Genomic DNA, 21,893 nt, shown 5'->3' with positions numbered 1-21,893 from the left:
GGCTGACAGAAAAAAAAAAGAAGAAAAAAAAGCAGCAAAAGTGGCTGATGCAAGTGGTTGGGGATACAAGCTGCTGAACATTGGGGATGCATGTAGCTGAACATCAGAGACAACAGATAGACATGGGTAACTTTACATGGTGCGGCTTTGGAGGGGAGCCTGGCTGGAGATGGCTGGGCTTCAGGGAAAGATCACCTCTTCCTGCACCACTCCCTTTCCAACTCCCCATTCTGCTGAGAGCCACATCCATCACCCAATAAAATCCTCTGCACACACTACTTTTCAGTCCGTTCATGTGAACAGATTTTTCCTGGATGCTGAACAAGAATTCAGGTGTGAAAAAGGGCTGGCACCCTGAACCTTCACTGAGCTGTAACAGCCATCCATGGACTGCAGGCTGAGTGAAATGAGCCACTCCAGTTCCTCCCTACGAAGGGGGTCAAGATCAAGAAAAAATCCTATCTCAGTAATGAGGAGGACACTGTAACCTATAAATGGCATGTTGAGTCCAGAAACCCAAAATGATGGCAACTGAGAGTAGTACTGATGTCGTAAATTTTTATCACACTCTCACTTACCAAAAGAGGGGGAATTGTCAAATAAAAATTATGGAAAGCCATTGTTCGGACAGGAGGCATTAGCTAGGGCTAAGAGGAGAGGTCAGAGCTGATCTGAGACTAGCCAGATACATCAGGAAGGAAATACTTCATGATCTGGTTCATTCCTTGGAAATCCAGTGTGGAAATCCGTTACCCAGCAGTTGTGCATGTCGGGATAAATATGTAGGAAAAAAAATATATATATGTAAATAAACATTTTATATATATACACGTATTACCTAAAGAGATACACATCTGAAAAACGAGTTCCAGTCTATTTGCATTGTATAATTACCTTGGATATCTTGGATATCTGTAGGTCATTGTGAGGGGATCTTATAAATGAAAAATACAGAGTGATTTTATTTTCTAAGTATACATTTTTAGTGTTTAATATTTTGTTATTAGGGAGATTCACTGAGAAATACTTGAAAGTATTGAATAGCAAATTGACAAGTTCACATATATTTACTATCTTTGTTTGTGTGGCTATAATAGAATGCCATAGAATGAGTAATTTATAAATAGTAGGAATTTATTTCTCAGAGTTCTGGAGGCTGGAAAGTACAAGATCAAGACATCAGTGGATTTGGTGTCGGGTGAAGGCTTGCTCTTTCCTTCATTGATGGCACCTTTGCTGTGTCCACACATAGCGGAAAGGGCAAAAAAAAAGATGAACTTGCACTCTCAAGCCCTTTTATAAGGGCACTCATCCCATCTATGAAGGTGGAACTTTCATGGCCTAATTACTTCCCGAAGGCCCTACCTCTTAACACTGTTGCATTGGGGATTAAGTTTCTACATGAATTTTGGAGGAACACAAACACTCAAACCATAGCATTTACCATTTTATAAAAATGTTCACATAATATTGTTTTATAGAAAAATAAAGATTTAGGCTGAGTGTGGTGGCTCACGCCTGCAATCCCAGCACTTTGGTAGGCTGAGGCAAGTGATCACTTGAGGTCAGCAGTTTGAGACCAGCCTGGCCAACATGGTGAAACCCTCTCTCTACTAAAAAATACAAAAATTAGCTGGGCATCGTGAAATGTGCCTGTAATGCCAACTACTTTGGAGGCTGAGGCAGCAGAATCGCTTGAATCCAGGAGGTAGAGGTTGCAGTGAGCTAGATCACACCACTGTACTCCAGCCTGGGTGACAGGGCGAGACTCTGTCTAAAAAACAAAAACGAAAACAATGCAGATTTAAACGCACGACTTCACAGTTTGTGTAGGTGTGTGCTTTTTCGGTCTTACACTTCTTTCACCCCAAATGTTCACACCCTGTCGTATGCAGATATCTCTTCAGCTTACTCAGGGGCTGGACTTTCTCTCTCAGGGCACTGAAACCTAGGAAGGGACTTCAGACAACATGTTACTGGCAGAAGGTATCTGAGTCACATGGCACCAAAATATGTTAGTGGTGGTAAATATTCAAGTTACTGGTGGCAAAGATATATGGGTCTGCAGCAATCTCAATTCTTGCCGCCTCAGAAGAAAGAATTCGACTGAGGTACATAAGGTAGAAAAGGAGACCGAGGGAAGTTTCAGAGCAGGACGGAAGTTTACTTAAAAGCTTTAGAGCAGGAAAGAAAAAAAGAGAAAGGAATGCTTGAGTCCACTCGGTCAGTTCTTGAGATCTTACTGGAAGTTGCCAATTACCCGTTTCAGGTGTTTTTGTCTATTGGGAAACTGCCTCTTCCTGGTGCTGGCTGAGATCAATTATTTCAGAGAGGCAGTGTGACAACTGCTGAACCATCACCTGATGGTCACCTGACATGCCTGCCCCACTTATGCCTGACTAGCTACCTACTGTAATAAAGTGGTGAAAAATTCCAGAAAGTTCTGGCTGATGCCCTGGCACACAGAGAGGCTCCTAGTTTATTCCCTGTCGCTAGCCTGAGACTTTAAGAGCTACATTTCTGGCTCTAATCATTAGAAGTATCCATCTACACTGACTGCATTTTATTTTGTCTTTAAGAAAGTACTTGATTCTTTTCTACTTTCATTACAGTGACACACTGAACTTTGACTTTATATTTTCCTGGTCTTTTTTTTTTTTTTTTTTTTTTTGTATTCTCTCTCTAGGATGGGCTTTAGTTAATTCCAGTCACACGAGTATTTTCAGAACATTCTCTTACTTTGCCCTAACTTAAGTAAACCACAAATATTATAAGAGTTTAGAAAAGCTGTGCATAGAGGGGGTCACCCATCATTCCATGGTTCTCATTTCCACTTTGTTTCTCCAGGTCACATCTGAATCATTCCAGACAAGCTCCTATAGCTTATTAAGCCTCAGCACCTTCAGGGAGCTGGTGATTCTGAGTTCAGAGTCCCCTTGTGAGGAATATATGGAGAAAAAAGTAATGTAGCAAGTACAGAGCTTGCGCTAAGATAGGCACTCAGAGTTCTCTGACTCTGCAGAGTAAATGAATACAATGTAATGCACTGGAGATGACCAGCAAGCTGAGTTCTCTGTGTTTGTTTCAGTAAGTATCTGGGTCCTAGGCCTCATGATTGTGATTGTTGCTAACCACCTTTGCAGGAGTGGCTACATTAGAAACATCTCCCTGGGTGTTAGGCTGGCAGCAAACTTTCGGGGGTGGTAAGAACAGGAAGTTAATTCTCCTCTGACTCCTAGGACACTCCTCTCTCTGCTTGGGGAAGGAACTTCCTGTAAGCAAGGCTTGGGACTTGCTCTCACCTTCCTCAGCAGCCCTCCTCAATCTTCTCCAAACTCCCGTCCCCAGGCCACACAGATTCTCCTCAAGAGAGCCCTGTAAGGACATTGGTAAAATGTCACTGCCTTCAGGACACACCATGGGTGAGTTGGCCAGCATGAGGCTGGAGTCTCAGGTCTCCACAGGGCAAAAGGGACTGAGCCCCCTTCCCCACCTTACCCTAACCCACATGACACCCAGCCAATCTCCCTTTAGATGGGGGTGGGCAGTGGCAAGGGCCCAGGCCTCAGTCTTGTGGTCTTCTCAGGGCCAGGGTTTGAGGTATGAGGATGGTCTCCTGAGGCAGGGGTTGGTGAAAATTAACATTCCTTGGTTGTACACCTAGAGGTGGTAGTGGGGCAGGGAATAATACATTTTTAATCTTCACACTAACCATTCAAGGTAGATTGTATTACCCCCTACCCCCGCCCCAGAAATTTCTCAAGGCTTGCTTTACGGCCCAGCGTATGACTTATTCTAGAATGTTCCATGTGTAGTTTTTCTGTGCAGTGTTCTATGTCGTTTAAGCAAACTTATTACTCATGCCATTTAAATCTTCTCTATGTAGCTGAATTTTTGTCTGCTAGTTTTATCTGTTACTCAGAGAGGTGTGTTAAATTCCCACAGTCACTGTGGTTTTATTTATTTCTTTATTTACTTAGATCAGTTTTTGCTTCGTATCTAAACATAGATTGGTCCACGTTAAGACATGCATACAAATTTAGAATTACTTTCTTTTTTTTTTTTTGGTATAACTTGAAACTTTATTTTTAAAGTATTCTGAAAATTTTTCAATAATTTTAACCACCACCTACTTCCCTTAAGCACACACACATTTTTATCTTACAATTATAAGCCTTATTGCAGTCCAAAACAAGAAACAACAATTCTACTAAGTTAGCCAGCCAATCAAACTACTTCAGTAAATAATCATGCTACAGCCTGGAATCACTCAAACAAAAAATTCTTCTAGTTCTCTTTAAAGATATTTGTTTATTTTTTCATAAAATCAAAGTAATTAATTCAACAATACTAACAGTTCTAGCATGCAACAAACCATCTAATATCTAATGTTTAATTTTTTTTTTTTTTTTTTGAGATGGAGTCTTGCTGTGTCGCCCAGGCTGGAGTGCAGTGGTGTGATCTCTGCTCACTGCAAGCTCCGCCTCCCGGGTTCACGCCATTCTCCTGCCTCAGCTTCCTAAGTAGCTGGGACTACAGGCACCTGCCATCACGCCCGGCTAATTTTTTTGTATTTTTAGTAGAGACAGGGTTTCACCATGTTAGCCAGGATGGTCTCGATCTCCTGACCTCGTGATCCACCCATCTTGGCCTCCCAAAGTGCTGGGATTACAGGCGTGAAACACTGCGCCCGGCCTAATCTTCTTAACATGTATATTTTCATTCCTATAAAGTTTCCGTAAAAAGCTTGCAGTGATAATAAAGGTAAATAAGTACAGTTGTCCCTTGGTATCCACGGGGTATTGGTTCCAGGATCCCCCCAGCCTGCCCACCCACAGATACCAAAAATCCAAGTATACTCAAGTCCCTTACATAAAATGGCATATTTGCATATAACCAGCGCACATCCTCCTGTATACTTTATCTCTAGACTAATACCTAATGGAATGTAAATGCTATTTAAATAACAGTTATATTGTATTTTTTATTTGTATTATTTTAATTTTTTTGTCCTAATATTTTTGATCTACAATTGGTTTAATTCACAGGGAAAGAGTCTGTGGATATGGAGGACCAACTGTGTTTTGTTACAGGTACTTCAAATAGCACTTTAGTACATCTTTGACAACATTTTCACAATAGTCCAACTTTCAATATGAAACAGCTTAAAAAGGCATGGGTCAAAAATAAAGTATAGTAGTATCACTTAGGCAAATAAAGCTTCATAATCATACAAGCACAACAGTGTTAGGACTCTCCCTGTTTAGGTTGGGAAAAAGAGTATATAAAATATTTCCTTCAAATAAAATTACATAAATTGCTTAGAAAAATGCCAAAATCAATAATTTCAGATATACTAAGGAAAAAAACCTTGAACATTATTTGAAAATATAAACTAGTTATTCCTTGCTTTTGTGTAACGGATGAGTTCTTGAAAAGTTTTGTATAAAGCAAATTCTGTAAACTATTATCTTGCTTGCACTGGAGGAACATATCCCAAGGAAACCTAAGAGAAAGTGTTATTTAAAGCATGTGATTTTCCTCTGTTTTTGTTGGCTGTCTCTACGTAATAAACAGGCGCACTTCTATGTCATTGGGTGTGTTACTGAGACTGTCATGTTTCATCTCTGTAAATTAAACCCAAGTTACTTAAAAATCACCTGTAGTAAAAGAAGCAAGCAGATCACCCCCACCTACTATCCCTCCCGCCTCCCCCTTCCCCAAAAGGGAGTTCTCAGATTATGATGCAAAACTTACAATTGTTCATTTATCCACATTCTCAACAGAGGATTTTCCACTATATTTAAGCATGGTAGGATAATTACCCACCTGTTCCTCTTTTCAGCTTAGAAACATAATGATTAATTCCTTTTATTGCTGGAAAATGTCATTCCTGAAGATTTTATAAACAAAGGCAAATGTGAAGGACAATTTGTCATTATGAAATAAGTCCTTTGTAGTTTAGAATATTTTCCAAATCATAACAGTTCTATTTGGAAAGATACCCACAACTCTACAAGCATCTTATCCCTCTACAGGAATGACTACTATTGATTAAAATAAAAATTTAACAAGGATCAAAATAAAATTCTGTAGCATTAGACTCTTGCAAAAATAAAAACTAAAACTAGACCTAGTCATTGCCATTTGATCAAACTTAGAACAGGCTTAAATAATAGGACCACTCCATTAAAGAGGCATAAAAAGAAAAGTTTACTAAAATAAATGTTAAAGTCTTATGGAGATGAAGATCTCTAGAATAGAGTCTAGACTACTGCTATAATTAATGAGCAAATAAATGACTTGAAATTATCCCTCTGAAAATATAAAACTGCATACATATTATGAAAAAGACTATGGCACTTGGAAAATATTCCTGGTAAGTAAACATGGCAAATGTATATGGATACATCCTAGCTTCTTGTCTACTTTTAAATTATTTTGTGAAAGATGGCACTCACTGGGAAAAAAAAAAAAAAAAAAAAAAAAAAAAAAAAAAAAAAAAAACCTTAATCACCTGAAGAAGTGAGATTACCACATAGTTCTAAAAATAAATAGCTTTGAAAAGACCAGTGAAAAAATACTATAATTTTCTCATCCATTTTCACCTTTAGTGCCTCTGTAGTTCTATAAATTAAAAAAAAAAATCCAATGCAATTTGAGCCACATGTGGACAAAATTATGCTTTCATATGAAATGTAAAATAAATGAAATATAGCAGGACTATGTACTGCAGCTAAAAGCGAATTTTTGCCTCTCAGTTTTTTGAGTATATATAAAAAGAGATGGCATGTCTTAAGGAATAATTCCTTTAAAAAATGAATTTGACTAAATTATTTGTACAGCATCATGAATTTATATTTTTCAGTACAGCCAAAGCATATGTTTACAATATTAAAATGCCTACTTTATAGCATCAAATCATGTTCTTGCCTCTGAAAATTAATTTGGCTGTTTCTAAAACATTGTATTAATTTTCTATGTATTTTACCTACTTACTATGCAGGACAAATACTTGTGAAACCATTCAACTTAATGCAGGCCTCTTGATAAAAATGCATTTTAAATAATACAGGCTTTAAAAATAAGGTCACCAGAGACCACAATTGTTAGTGGTTGCGACAGTTTACATAACCGAATCCAAGGCAACCACTTTCTCTTGTGGTCATTCTTTAAATTGAGTAAGTTGATGTCTCTTCCAGTGAGGAGCCTGTCTGAATGTTTTGCCACAAGCTGAGCATTCGAATGGTTTCTGCCCTGCATGAATTAGGTAGTGTTTTTCCAGTTTAGATGGAGATCAGAAACTCTTAGCACAAATACTGCATCGGTACAGGAAGACATCATTTTTCTCCTGATGCTCTGAATAACTGCAAAAAGGATGGCTTTGCTCTGATTCCAAAAGTACATTAGGAAGACAGGGCTGCCTGGTGCTACCAGGAATAAAATCCTGTGAGTCTGCCTTAACTCCTAACATTTAATTTGACACTGAAACCTTGTATTTTTGAACACCAGGAGCCTGACATTGTTGGGAATCATTATAGTTAACATTATTACCTGGATGATTAGAAAGATTGTTCAAGTTTCCAAATTCTACTTGGTAAAGGGATGCATAAGGACTCTTTTCATTATGAATCTGTTCATGTCTTTTTAAGTGAGCTGACTGTCTAAAAGATTTCCCACAAATATTACAGCCAAAAGGCCTCTGTCCAGTATGAATTAAATAGTGTCTTTTTAGTTTGGATACAGAAGGAAATACCTTCTCACATTTGTCACAAGGGCATATCTTATGTCTAGTAAGTATGTTTTCCCTTGGAACTGAAAAACCACACTGAAGTACGTCACAGTTATTAAATAATTCCTCACCTGATGAGCCACAGATTGACAAGTCTTTCTTATTCACCGAATTATCAATGCTTAATAAGTTTGCTGTTATAAGGATATCTTTCATTTTTTCCCCACATTTTGGTTCTGGAACTGCTTTTGCCAAGAAAATGGCAAAGTCAATGTTTTCTTTTTTTTTTTTGCTGCCAATTGTTTTATATGTTCCATGTTTGCCAAGAGAACCCACAAATGTTCTTTGGGTTTGTTCAGAGCTCAGCTCACCAGAAATACGATCACAATTTTTCAAGAAACTCTTTTTAAATACGTTTTTCCCAGATCAAAAGTTATCTAATTTTTTACTCCTAGCACGTTTAAGCTTGGCCAAGATTCTTTTTTAACAATGGTTTTATAGTTGTAGCTTCTTTTGAACCTGCTTGGAACTTTGCCACCTCTAGCAGGAAAACACATGTGTTCATTGAGAATCTACTGTGATTCAAAACACTTTTCACACTTTGGACATTGAAAAGAGACAATATAAATTGAGTGGACATAAAGTGGATTATTCTACTCAGATTCACCAATATCACCATTTTCAAAACCACGCTGATTTGCCTTTAACTTATTAGGCAGGTGGCGATATTCTGTACGCCTCTTCTTTAATAAAAGAGCCCGAAAAGCCTTATTTCTAGTATGGATTTGTTTATGCTTCAGAAGTTTGCTTTGAATCTTAAATCCTTTTTGACAAAAACAACATTGAAAAGATCTTTCTTCTGAATGTGTAAGTTGGTGGATTTTTAAGTGAGGTGACTGTTAAAAAGATTTACTACACAAGACACATTTAAAAGGCCTCTGAGCAGTATGAATAAGTACATGCCTATTAAGTTTTGACTGTGATGGAAACATCTTGCCACAGATTGTACTTGCATGAATATTCTTTCTTCTCTTCGTGTTATATGTGGGATTGGACTTACAGCACGGGTGTAATGCCCATCTTTCCTCTGGTAAAAGTATTATACACTCCATACATTGACTTTTCTTGCTTGGCCTCTAGCGATCTTCTGACCTGTTTAACCTTATTCTGATAGGTTTCATTGTAAAGTTGTTGGTGCTTCACAGATGTCTTCAGATTTTTTAAGTGGCACTGACAAACACTACATTTAAAAGGCAGATTATGAGTTAGTTGATGCCTCTCCAGATGAACTAGTTGTCTAAAGGTTTTATGACACACATCACATTCAAATGGCTTTTGACCAGTATGAATGAGATAGTGCCTAGCTAATTTTGTTGATGGTGTTTCAAAGTGCTTGAAGCAAATATTGCAAATATATGGCCTGTTTCTAGGTAGTTTGTTGGCTACCACGCACTGTTGAGTCTTTAGCATTTTTAAATTGTTTTCAGCCATCATATTTTTCAGTGATATACTCTGATGAGCTCCATAGTGTTCTTACACCAATGTTGCCTCAAGGCTGAAAGTCTATTTTCTTGTCTTGACTAGTACCATTAAAACGATGTGAGGATTTCATGAAGTAGGCAAACAAGAAATGAAAGACCTTAGCGGAATTGAGGCAGGTCCGACCCTCCCTGGGGGTCTTTCCACTTCTCAATCGGGTTTCTGAAGTCCTCCTCACACACCTGGAGCTGGTGAGGGCCTGGGAGCCACACACCTCAGGCCCAGGTGCCGCGAAGGCAGTGCGCACACTTGCTTTCTTAGTATCTTCTTGTTGATGTGAACCTTTATCATTATGATTTCTTTTCTCTAGTATTTCTTTTTATTTTCTCTTACTAATATGGTTATATAAGCTTTCAGTCGGTCAGTGTGTAAATGGTATGCATCGTGCCATTTTTCTTATTTTCAAATATTCTATATTATTAAATTTTACATGTTTCTTTTCAGGATAATTTGATGGAATTTTTTATCTAGTGTGATACTCTCGGCCTTTTAATTTGGAATACTTAAGTCTAATTTCTTTTAATGAAAATATAGGTATGATTTGGTTTAAATAGACCATATTACTATTTTTATATTTTATATTTATTTTTTTTTTTATTTTTGCCTGTTTTAAGTTCTTTTTCCACACCTCTCCTTTGAAATGATTAATAGTTTTAACTATTAAAATTTTACCTCATTTGGCTAAAAAGTGAAACGTTCTGCCATTGTTGCAGTGTTTATCCTTAGGATTACAATATATATCTTTGGCCTATCACACGCCATTCTCCTGCCTCAGTCTCCTGAGTAGCTGGGACTACAGGCGCCCACCACCGCGCCCGGCTAGTTTTTTTGTATTTTTAGTAGAGATGGGGTTTCACCGTGTTAGCCAGGATGGTCTGGATCTCCTGACCTCGTGATCTGCCCATCTCGGCCTCCCAAAGTGCTGGGATTACAGGCATGAGCCACCGCCAGCTGGCTAATTAAAAAAAAAAAAAATTGTAGAGGCCGGGCACAGTGGCCAAAGCCTGTAATCCCAGCAGTTTGGGAGGCCAAGGTGGGCAGATCACTTGAGGTCTGGAATTTGAGACCAGCCTGGCCTGGAGGTCTGGAATTTGAGTCCCAGAAATAAGGAGAGGGAACAGTGGAGAAGGTGGAGAAGTAGTGTTAGATATGCTTACCACATGTTTTTTTGTTGTTGTTGTTTTGTTTTGTTTCGGTTTTTTTGAGACAGAGTCTCGCTCTGACGCCCAGGCTCGAGTGCAGTGGTGCGATCTTGGCTCACTGCAAGCTCCGCCTCCTGGGCTCACTCCATTCTTCTGCCTCAGCCTCCCAAGTAGGTGGGACTACAGGTGCCCGCCATCAAGCCCGGCTAATTTTTTGTATTTTTAGTAGAGAGGGTGTTTCACCATGTTAGCCAGGATGGTCTCGATCTCCTGACCTCGTGATTCATCCGCCTCAGCCTCCCAATGTACTGAGATTATAGGCAAGCGCCAACGCGCCCAGCCGCGCTTACCACTCTTTTTAAATTCTCTCTTTCACTCTTCTGGTAATTAATTTCCATAATTATGTCTCTCCAAGATTCATTCTGGATATTTTCTTCAGCAATGTTTTCATTTATCTGATTCTTCCTTGAGGCAGGGAACTTGCCTTTGACCCTTGAGCCATAATACCAAGCTTTTAGGGTAGATTTTATTATTCTCCAAGTAGAGGTGGGAATTGAGGGTTAGAAATGATAAGCAATTTGTTCCAGGTTACCCAGACTGAAAAGGGCAGAGCAAGGACTATCATCATAGATCAGCATCACCCAAACCCAAACCTTTCTGCTGTGCTTGTTTTCTCCTTGGCTGTGAATGTTCCCCAACTCTCATCTCCCAGGAGATGAAACTATAGTGAAGTCTTTCAACTTTTTTGGCACTGTGGTAGACTTCTTTCTAGATTATAAAAATCACCAGCCTGTGCAACACAGGAAGACCCCATTTCTAAAAAAAAAAAAAAAAAAAAAAAAATCAGCCAGATGTGGTAGCATGTGCCTGTAGTCCCAGCTACTTGGGAGGCTGAGGTGGGAGGATCTCTTGAGCCATAGAGGACAAGGCCACAGTGAGCAGTGATCATGCCACTGCACTACAGTCTGGCAATAGAGCCAGATCTTGACTCTAATAAATAAATAAACAAACAAACAAACAACAAACATCAGTGAATTTTTTCATTATCCATTATATTTTCCCAAGATTTTTTTCTGGTATTCTAAGTGTTGATATGCTGTTCTCAATTTAAGGTCACACTGATCAAGTTGCTCAAAGAAGAGCAAGATGTTCGGATATTTACCAAAGGAGATTGAGCAGTAGGTCTGAAAAAGTCAATCCTGGCATGCATTCTTCATCCCATCAGCAGCAAGATGGAGAAGCAGCAATGCATGGTGCCCACGTGGACTCTTCAGTAAGATAGTAAGTGACTAGTCAGCATGGCTGGAATGTACTAGCCGATGAAATACATAACCATGTAGCTGAATATGTCATTCTTTCCAACTTGACAGAGAGAGGAATGACAGAACTCGATTAATGGTTGAGCAAACTTCATTGTAGCCCTGGTATCAGTGGATCAAATGTGTGTAAAAGACTTTCAGAGCATATGCGAACTACCTTTTCTCCACTTGCTCACAGCACCCCCTACGCTATTTCACCCTATAATCGGAAAGGCAGTTTTCGTAAACAAGACCAAACCCATGTTAACATGGAGAGAGAGCAAAAACCTCCAGAGAGAAGAATGGAGGGGAACATGCCGGATGGGACCTTAGGGAGCTGGTTCAAGATCACAGTGAGTGTCCTGGCAAAATGGATCTAATGTTCTGAAGGAGAACGGGGGAGCTGTGTTGGATTTGTGTAGACACTAGATCCTTTTGTAAGGGCAGGAAAGTTTGTAATCTGTCCTTTATTACTAGGAGTTAACATCCTAGATCATCTAAGAGTAAATTCAGAGAAGCAATGTAAAGGAAACTGACTGCAGAGAGAACGGAAGAGGTCATTTACAATCAAAGGAGGAAACGAATGCTAAGGAGATAGAGTATCTCCACACCAGATGCTTCAGTTTGGCTCAAACTAAGGGTGTGAGGGGTTGAATTAGTGGGGTCCTTGTCAAAGGGGCAGGCCTAGTCTGCCTTAGGTAGACTCTTGTGGGACTTTATAAAAGAAAGCTCATGTTAAACATCTTAAATTGATTATTCTAAGAAAACTGAATAGTAAGAAAGGGTGTTTAGGAAATCCATGTGTGCTTAGAAATAATAGATATTAGAAATGATGAATGACATAATAATGAAATACATAAGTTAGCAATAATGGATGTTGTCCTATCTTCAACTATTTTAAAGTCTGAAAGGAACATATTTGGGTACAATTTTAATGTTTAATTCCATTATGTCAGTCTCCTTTCCTCACTCATTCTTTCTTTCACTCATAGGTTCCCTTCGGCATAAAATACAATGAGAAGTGGCTGCTGAATTTGATTCGGAACGAATGCAGTGTACCCTTCATCCCAGTTGAGGTAAGAAAGGACCGTGAGGCAGACGAGAGAAAACAGGACAGGTTGGGGACTGGATGAGCAGAGACTCTGGCCTCATATTTTATTTCTCTTGCAACTCTCCCTATAGTTTCACTATGAAAACATGCATGCCAGCTTCTTTGTGGAGAATGCCAGCATCGCCTATGCACTGAAGAATGTCAGTGGCAAGATTTGGGATGAGGATAATGAAAAGGTGTGTGTCAAGTGAATGACCAGGGCTAGCATCGAGCAAGAGGGCAGAGCAAGTGTGAGGTCTTACTTGATCTTGGGGCTCAAAGTTCCTAGTGCTTACTCAGCCCCTCGGGTTCTCTGCAGATATCAATCTTTGTCAGCCCTGCTGGTATACCCCACTTTGTGCAGAAGGAGCTGAAGTCAGAAAAGGTGGAGCAGATAAAGGTAATAGAGACTTACGGCAAGTTGTTCACACAAAGCCAGACCCACTGCTTCTTCCCCACCTATTGCCCCCTTCACCACCTCAACTTCAGAGCCTCTGAAAACCATCTCTATACTCTGCAGCTGGCCATGAAGCAACAGTGTGATGTCTCCCAGGAAGCTCTTGATATCCAAAGACTCCCCTTTTACCCAGGTATGGCTGATAACAGTAATTCTATGGCAGATGAGGGCAGTGGTGTCTGTGTGAGATGGAGACTTAGAGTTGGCAACTTGGGGAGGAGTTAGTGCTGATGCTGTACCAGGCGGGTCCCTCTCAGACTTCTGATTTTCTCCTCTCTGCTTTCTGGAGACATGATGACCCGTAATACTAAAATGGCGTCGAATCCTGGAAAGTGCATGGCTGCCTCCCTGCACGTCCATGAAGAGAACATACCTACGGTGAGGCCTTAGGCTCATGCTGTGATTGAGGGTGAAGGTGGAAGAGATTAGCTAGGAGGCTAATTGGTCTAAGATATCCCCTGCTGGGGGCCTTCACTCTTAATTCTTAATTCATTCCTCACCATAGCTTTTGCCCTTGAACCCAAACAGCAACAAAGCCTACCAGAAGCTTGACATTATGCCAAAGGCCCCCGACATTAACAAGCTGAATTTCTTGAAAAATAAAATGAGGTGTAATACTCAGATAGTTCTTTGAAGAAAAAGGGGGAGGAGGGTTCATTAGGGTAGTGACAAGAGGCAAGAAAGTGGATTTGTTGGCAAGGGAGGAGACTGAGGGTGCAGGGCCCTCCGGGTGCTCTTTCCTGAGTCTATGTGGTTCTTCTGCATAATTGCAGGTGATGTCTGCAGAGGGGATGGACAAATGGAAAGGGATAGAGCCAGGAGAGAAGGGTGCGGACAGAAGCCCAGTGTGCACCACCTTCTCGGATAACTCCAGCAACATAAAGTCAGTCATACCCTCTGTCACCGCCTGGGGCCCTGACCTGTGCTTGATAGTGCCCTTCTGCAGGAGGAGGCAGCACTGGTCTTCTGGGAGGACCACAGACCCTCTCCTTCCCCTTCGCCCCACTCCTCTCTCTGTGTCACTCACTCATCTGTGCTTAGAGGTCTCCTTTCCTTCATCTGACATGCTGCCCTTTTCACCTGCTCTGGGATGCATTTCCCGCCTGTCTCCACCCAGCCTCCTTCAGCGTGCCCTCTGTGAGTGTGCAACAGGAAGTGGGGCTCCCCCACTTCCTCAGGACCAGCAGTATTCAGGTGCTGGTGCCCCGGACCCAGAAGAGTCCTCCAGCCCAGGTCTTCATGCTGAGACAGGCCTTTCTGCCTCCATGCTGAGACAGGGTTTCCCTCCCCTGTCCTGAAGGGGATTCTCCTTCTCTTGCTCCAAATAGGTTCTCCCACCCGTCCTGAGCTGGCATGGGGGCTTCCCTGCCCCATACTGAGGGCTGAGGCCCTGGGTGGCTGCTGTCATGCCATCTCTTCTCTGGCCCAATGCCAGGAGCTGGGCCCTCCTCGGGGAGAAACCTGGGTTTCCTGAGTCAGGGGACCAAAAGTGGGCCACCTTCCCGAGGCAGGAGTGGAAGGCAAAGGGCAGAGGAGGTTGAGGAGACAGGCCTCTCGGGGCACTGCCTCTCCTTCCCTCCACAACTCACATTGTCTTGCCTGGGCCCTCAGAGGAGTCCTGGATAGCCCAAGACAGGTAGCATTCCTTGGTCAAGGCGTCAGCACAGAGGGGCACAGGTGTCAGGGACCATCACAAGAGAATACTGTGGTCGGGAGAGGGGGTCCCCAGACTCTGAACCCCATGCTGAGCTAGGGCCTGACCCTTTACTCCTCCATTTCCCATGCCCAGCTCAGACTGAGCTCACACAGGTGAGAAAGGCTCCAGCTGCATCCAGTGGGCCCCAGCCCAACAGGTGCATGTTTTCCTTACCTGCCTCCGTCCCCAGGATCAGCTGGGGGTAGTGAGGGAAAGGGCTGCAGCAGGGGCGCCCTTTTCTTCTCTCTTCCTCCTTGAACTCCACCACCACGGTAGAGCATCTTTCCCTTCCCTTTGCTTTGCATCCTGTTTCTCCATTGTCTCTCCTCTCCTATGTCTCACCTGTCTCTCCCTCCCCTACCTTCACCCCGTTTCTGCCATCATCCCCCTGCCTTCCCCTTCCTGCCTCCTGAGCCTGCATCACCCCCTCCCTGTCCCAGCATCCTGGGCCATCCCTAAGAGCTGACCTGGTCTTGGACAGGGCCAGGCCAGGCAGATTGATGGACACCCAGTGAGGTAGCAGAGCCCTGGGCTCCCACCCCATTTCCTGCTCCCTGTGGAGCCTTCAGTGGGGACCTGGACAAAAGTGAGAGAGGGATGGAGGGAGGGGAAGAAAGTCCTGAAGCCTGGGCTCTCAATGCTGCCCAGGGCTGCAGGGGCAGGGACTCCGGAGTGTAGGTGAACACACTGCACTGTGTCTCTGATGTAGGTGTGATTGCTCGCATGAGGAGGACAGCTCCACAGTTTCGCTTACCGTTGTCCATTTTGTTTTGATTTTCGGCAGCTCCATCCTGGAATTGTTCCCCAAATTATTAAGCCTGGTAAGCATATTTCTTGATCATTGACTTTCCTAATTGGGACTGATGCTGCCCCCAACTGCCCCAAACCCCTTTAGATATTGTCCCAGTTACATTTATGGATCTAACCCTTAAACCTCAAGGGAGGGGGAAGGTGATACAGTCCCATGTGGGAAATTGGCAGAGCCTGTGGAGCTTCTTCACACAAGTTCACAATAGCCTTCAGGTGGCGGCAATCCCGATTGTAGTCTTGCCCATGTAATTTCCAGAATGCTTTCACACCTGATTTCTGATCGCACCCTCTCCTGGGTCTTTCCTTTTCCCTAATTATCCAGTGCCACCTCCCTACTTTGCACTATTGACTTCCTCTTGCCTTCCCCAGGACGGCCAGCAGTCACCCAGACCAACTCTGTGTGGTACTGAAGCCCACAAGATGTTACCAACCTGTAAGGTGAGAAGAGAGGATCCAGCAGGGTGGTGCATGAGAAAGGGGGGGTACCATCTGTGGTCCTGGGGACTCTTTATTCCAGGGAAGCTTCTTTGGATCTGAGATGTTGAAGAATCTAGTCCTGCAATTCCTGCAGCAGTAAGTATCCCTGGGAATCTGAGGCAAGAGAGGGTTAGGTCAGATGAGGTTACCCAAGTACAAGTCTGCCCACAGTGAGACTTTTAAGTCTCATTTGGCACCCAGGCCACAGAGGTAGCCTATCCTCACTGGTCCCCAACAGGTATTACTTGATCTATGACTCTGGAGATCGACAGGGTCTCCTTAGTGCTTACCATGATGAGGCCTGCTTCTCCCTGAGCATTCCCTTCAACCCCGAGGACTCAGCCCCGTGAGTATTATAGCTCAGACCCTGGTCTGGGGCCGTGTGACTCCCCTGCAGAAAGACACCAACTCCTGGAAATGCCCTCGCTGGCCGGACCACCCACTCCTGCTCCTCTTTTTCTCCTAGGAGCAGCTTATGCAAGTACTTCAAGGATAGCAGGAATATAAAAAATCTCAAGGACCCCTGTAAGTGCGTGATGGAGAAGACTGGGCAGGGTAAGGGGGTGTGACAGGAACAATCACACAACCGAGGTGTGGCAGCCCCCCACATCCTTGCTTCTCTTCTCCTCTACAGACCTGAAGGGGGAGCTGCTGAAGCACACAAAACGTGACATTGTGGACTCCCTCAGTGCGTTGCCCAAAACTCAGCATGACCTCAGCTCCTTCCTGGTGGACATGTGGTGCCAGACGGTGAGCACCTGCTTCCTCCCTCGGGCAGGCCCAGAGAGCCAGAGGTGGGTAGGAGGTTAAAGGGGATCCTGAGCATCTGAGCCCTTCCCTTTCAGGAATGGATGCTCTGCTTTTCTGTCAATGGGGTGTTCAAGGAAGGTGAGTGTCTGTAGAGTCCCTTCCCCAGATCCCCCACTGCTCCCTCCCCCTGGCTGGGCTCCCTCTCAGAACTCCCCCAGCTTCCCTGATTTCGTTCCTTTCCTTCCTCTTGTTCCCTCTGTGTTTTCCTACCCCAACTCTGCCCACAAACCACCCTGATCTGACCTAGGTCCACGCCTGTCTGCCCTGCACAACTCAGGCTTGCATTAAGGACACAGACTATGGAGTCTGACAGCTCTCATCCCAGGTCCTTACTCTGTGAACTTGTGCTAGCTACTTAACCCTTCACTTCCCTCATTTGCACAATGGGGCTAACAATAACCCATCTCTTGGGCTACTGTGAAATAGGAATCAAGTGAACTTGTGGTTTTCACAGGGCCCCACACATGATAAGGGCCCTATCACTGGGAGCGGATTATTCCTGTTCTTGCCCTCCCCATTCCTACCACATCTGCCTGACTCCAAGTGAGCAATTATCCTGGTCTGGCCCCCTTCTGTGTGAGTGTCAAGCAAGACTGATTGGGGAACACCGTGTGAACATGTAAAACCTGTGCAACTCTAAGGCAATGTTGTTTGTTGTCTTTGAAGTGGAAGGACAGTCTCAGGGTTCTGTTCTTGCCTTCACCCGGACCTTCATCACTACCCCTGGCAGCAGTTCCAGGTTAGTGCTGTGTTGTGGGTGGGAGCACCCATCCCAGCCTGGGGCCAGTGGTGTGGGAATGTGGTGGTGCAGTCCTCGGGGTGTTCTCAATGTTGTAAAAAACTGACAGTCTAGTGTAATAGTTAAGAGTATGGGCCAGGAGCAGTGGCTCATGCCTGTAATTCCAGTATTTTAGGAAGCTGAAGGTGGGAGTATTGCTTGAGCCCGAGAGTTTGAGACCAGCCTAGGCAACGCAGTGAGACCCTGTCTCTACAAAAACACTAAAAATTAGCTGGGTGTGGTGGTGTGCATCTATCATCCTGCCATTCAGGAGGTTGAGGTGGAAGGGTCTTGACCCCAGGAGGTTGAGGCTGCAGTGAGCCTAGATCACATCACTGCACTCCAGCCTGAGTGAGACCCTGTATTGAAAAAATTTTTAAAACTGTGTGGGCTCTGGAGTCAGAGTATGAGTTCTCTCCTGATGCAATACTCACTGTGACTTTGGTCAAGGCATATGACCTCTTTGTAATTCAGAATCTTCCTTTGAAACTGGTGATTACACTGTCTATTCCCTTGGGCTATTGTAAAGGGCAAATGTGAGTGTAAAACCATCCTTGGGTTGTAGGTAAACCTGCAAAACTGGTGAAGCATATAGGCAATCTCTCCAAAGGTGGGCTCTGTGGAAGGGTTAGAGGGTACCAGCCAAAAAGCTAGGAGGCAGGCACAGTAGAGGTATCGAAGAAATCAGGTTTCTGAACAGTAGGAAAAGATCCTTGTAGGGGGTGGGGAGACGTCTTTCTCTCCAGCTACCTGATGGCCCATTTTTCCTCCAGTCTGTGCATCGTGAATGACAAGCTCTTTGTGCGGGATACCAGCCACCAAGGGACCCAGAGTGCCTTGTTCACCCTAGTGCCCACAGCCTTCTCCAGCGTGCCTGCCTTCTCCCAGGAGCAGCAGAAAATGGTGCAGGTTTTCTCTGTCCAGTCAGGGATGAACTACCAGTTGTCTCAGAAGTGAGTGCTGGGCCGGGCGTGGTGGCTCACGCCTGTAATCCCAGCACTTTGGGAGGCCGAGGTGGGCGAATCACGAGGTCAGGAGATCGAGATCATCCTGGCTAACACAGTGAAACCCCGTCTCTACTAAAAATAGAAAAAAAAATTAGCCGGATGTGGTGGCTGGCGCCTGTAGTCCCGGCTACTTGGGAGGCTGAGGCAGGAGAATGGCGTGAACCCAGGAGGTGGAGCTTGCAGTGAGCTGAGATTGTGCCACTGCACTCCAGCCTGGGTGACAGAGCAAGACTCTGTCTCAAAAAAAAAAAAAAAAAAAAAAAAGAAGTGAGTGCTGGGTGTGTATGGTGATTAGTGATTGGTATGCGCTGGGAGGAGCAGGGGAATGAATAATGGGAACTTGCAGATGGTTGGCTTTGCTTCTTTATTTCACTCAGTATCAAACTGTACATTTGCCTTTTGGTATATATTCAGCTACCTAGTTATTTTGAACAGGTGTACAGTACTTCTCTGAATTCTGTCAATTGAGAAAAATGACGAGACAAGTCTCAATCATTGTAGGAGGTTTATTTGCCAAAGTTAAGGACATGTGCCCGGGAGACAGGTCTACACCTTTCAAAGATGACTTTGAGGACTCCGGATTTAAAGGGGAAAGGGTAGAATATTGAGAAGTACACAATTTTCATGTAAGGGGGAGGGTGGGGAAAGATAGTTACTCATGCCTTTGTCTGGCTCAGTGAATCTGCATTTTTTTATATAAAATGACATAGACAAAATGGGGCGGGGGAGCAATCAGATATGCATTTGTGGCTGGTGGACAGGGGGGTGACTGTACCTGTAAAGAAAAGCTATCAATTTACATTGTCGTGGTGAAATTTTAATAGCAACACCTTACAGTAAAGATCTTGCAGCTCACGAGAAATTTCCTTGCGGACAAAATATGGGGGAGGCGTGTAGCTTTTCATCTTATAGCCATCTTATTTAGGAACCGAAAGAGGAGGCAGGTTTGCATGACCCAGTTCCCAGCTTGACTTTTCCCTTTAGCTTAGTGATTTTGGGATCCCAAGATTTATTTTCTTTTCACAGTTCCGTGGATCCTGTTCCTTTGTTGGTAGATATTTCGCTTTTCAGGGTTGGTAGACACTTGGCTTTTCACAGGGTTCCTTCTGCTGCAATAAATTCCAGAAAACACAGACATGTTTCTGTTGCATAGATTAAGAAATGGCATTGTATTGTCAGAGTGTCTCCACTTGGGTATTAATGGATGTTACCTGTCCTTCCTCCACCACAGCTGCCTTCATAACAACCAGTGTGACTACGTCCGAGCTCCTCATGTTCTTGCATGGCCCAAGGTGAGGTCTAGGAATTCAGGCCAAGTGAGCAGAGGTTGGGTGACCTGGGGATGGAACTTTGGGCTTCCCGCTCTGCTGATCTCCCAGCTCCCTCCTGCACTTCCTCTCGGCCAAGGGCAAGATCCCAGAGAAGGCCCTCACATAGCCTGACCTAGGATTCTGAAAACAAAGCCCTAAGAGGAAATCCTTAAGTGTCATAATCTTCAGCCTCATCATCTTCCCTGTATTTTTATTCCAATAGATGTATTTCGCTGTGACTGAACCAGGAGATCTGGCTCGGGCTAAGAAGCCAAAGCCCAACTCACAGGGCTGACTCTCATCCTTCCAAAGGGGCCAGTTCTGTGTGCTTGTCCACCCTTGTCACCCCCAGGATCTCTATTTCTTTTCACAATAAAGAATGATGTTGCTTGTTATGTCAAATCCCTGCAAAATCCATTTGAGTCAGGCATTATAATCTCTGTTCTACGGAAAAGGAAAGGAATATTCAGAGAGAATGAGTAATTCCTGGGAAATCCTAGAGTAGAGTCTCAAATCTTGGACCCACCCTTAGGACAGAGCTGTGCTCCAGAGGGCCATGTGGCTTCCAAGGTGGGGAGTGCTCTCTAACCCTGTTAAACCTGGAGGCTAATATTCTATGTCCCTAGTCCATCAAGTAAGATATTTTTTATGCAGAAAACATTATTACTTTCTTAGCCATACAAATCTATTCAAATTTAAAAAAAAATCCATTTGGGGGAAAATAGCATTAAAGAATGCACGAAAACCTGGGAAAAAAAATTGCCCACATATATGATGGACATAGGATTAATAGTCTTCATATATAAAGAAATCAGTAGAGAGAAGGGAAAGTGATATCAATCTCAAATCGTTATAAAAAGCAATTGCAGTCAGGCACGGTGGCTCAAGCCTGTAATCCCAGCACTTTGGCAGGCTGAGGCAGATGGATCACTTGTCAGGTGTTCGAGACCAGCCTGACCAAAATGGTGAAACCTTGTCTCTACTAAAACTACAAAAATTAGCCAGGTGTGGTGATACATGCCTGTAGTCCCAGCTACTTGGGAGGCTGAGGCAGGAGAATCGCTTGAACCCAGGAAACAGAGGTTGCACTGAGCCGAGATTGCACCACTGCACTTTAGCCTGGGTGACAGAGCAAGACCCTGTCTCCAAAATAGTAGTAATAATTTCAAAGTAAAAAATAAAAAGCAATTGCAGTGGCCCCCCCAAAATCTATGAAAAGCTATCCAACTATAATAACTACAAAAACATAACTGCAGTCATTGAGATAAGATGGTAATTTAGAAAAAAAAGCTAAAAACTTATTTTCAGAAAAATAACATTGTATGTGTGCACACACATGTGCATGTGGGGAATCGTGTCTGTATTGACGTAGTAGTTTCCTAGAGCTGCCATAATAAAGTACCACAAACTAGGTGGTTTAAAACTGCACAGATTTCTTTTCTCACAGTTCTGGAGGTCAGAAATCCAAAATTAAGATGCCAGTAGGGCCATGCTCCATCCAAAGGCTCTAGCGGAGAATCCTTCCTTGCCTCTTCCAGCTTCTGGTTGCTGCTGCTGATTTTTAGCTTGTGGCAGCATAACTGGTATCTCTGCCTCCATCTTCACATTGTCTTTTTTTCAGTGTCTTCTTTCCCTTTCAAAGACACTCACTGGATTTATAGTTCACCCTAATCCAGGGTAATTTCATATCTAGATCCCTACATTAATATCTGCAAAGACATTTATTCCAAATAAAGTCCCATTCTGA

The 21,893-nt window shown here is 43.3% G+C and overlaps 1 protein-coding gene and 1 pseudogene across 1 annotated transcript; one reads left to right on the top strand and one right to left on the bottom strand.

Annotated features, from left to right (window-relative positions):
- The first annotated feature begins 3,243 nt into the window (after positions 1-3,243).
- On the top strand, positions 3,244-20,548 carry NXF3 (nuclear RNA export factor 3). Its single transcript, XM_010383485.2, has 20 exons — positions 3,244-3,422; positions 11,526-11,694; positions 11,911-12,064; positions 12,704-12,787; positions 12,894-12,998; positions 13,121-13,201; positions 13,322-13,391; positions 13,548-13,636; positions 14,032-14,141; positions 15,739-15,775; positions 16,134-16,202; positions 16,282-16,337; positions 16,480-16,587; positions 16,708-16,766; positions 16,876-16,991; positions 17,087-17,129; positions 17,718-17,790; positions 18,603-18,732; positions 20,068-20,128; positions 20,370-20,548. Exons 1-19 carry the CDS (start codon positions 3,395-3,397, stop codon positions 20,077-20,079), a joined length of 1,593 nt encoding a protein of 530 aa, XP_010381787.1. The 5' UTR covers positions 3,244-3,394; the 3' UTR covers positions 20,080-20,128; positions 20,370-20,548.
- On the bottom strand, positions 7,127-9,226 carry LOC115898714 (annotated as a pseudogene).
- Positions 20,549-21,893: the final 1,345 nt, after the last annotated feature.

Source organism: Rhinopithecus roxellana, chromosome 7 (genome assembly GCF_007565055.1).
Source record: "Rhinopithecus roxellana isolate Shanxi Qingling chromosome 7, ASM756505v1, whole genome shotgun sequence".
Lineage (NCBI taxonomy): Eukaryota > Metazoa > Chordata > Mammalia > Primates > Cercopithecidae > Rhinopithecus > Rhinopithecus roxellana.
The sequence above is the reverse complement of the archived record's forward strand: the minus strand, read 5'-3'. Positions and strand labels throughout refer to the sequence as shown.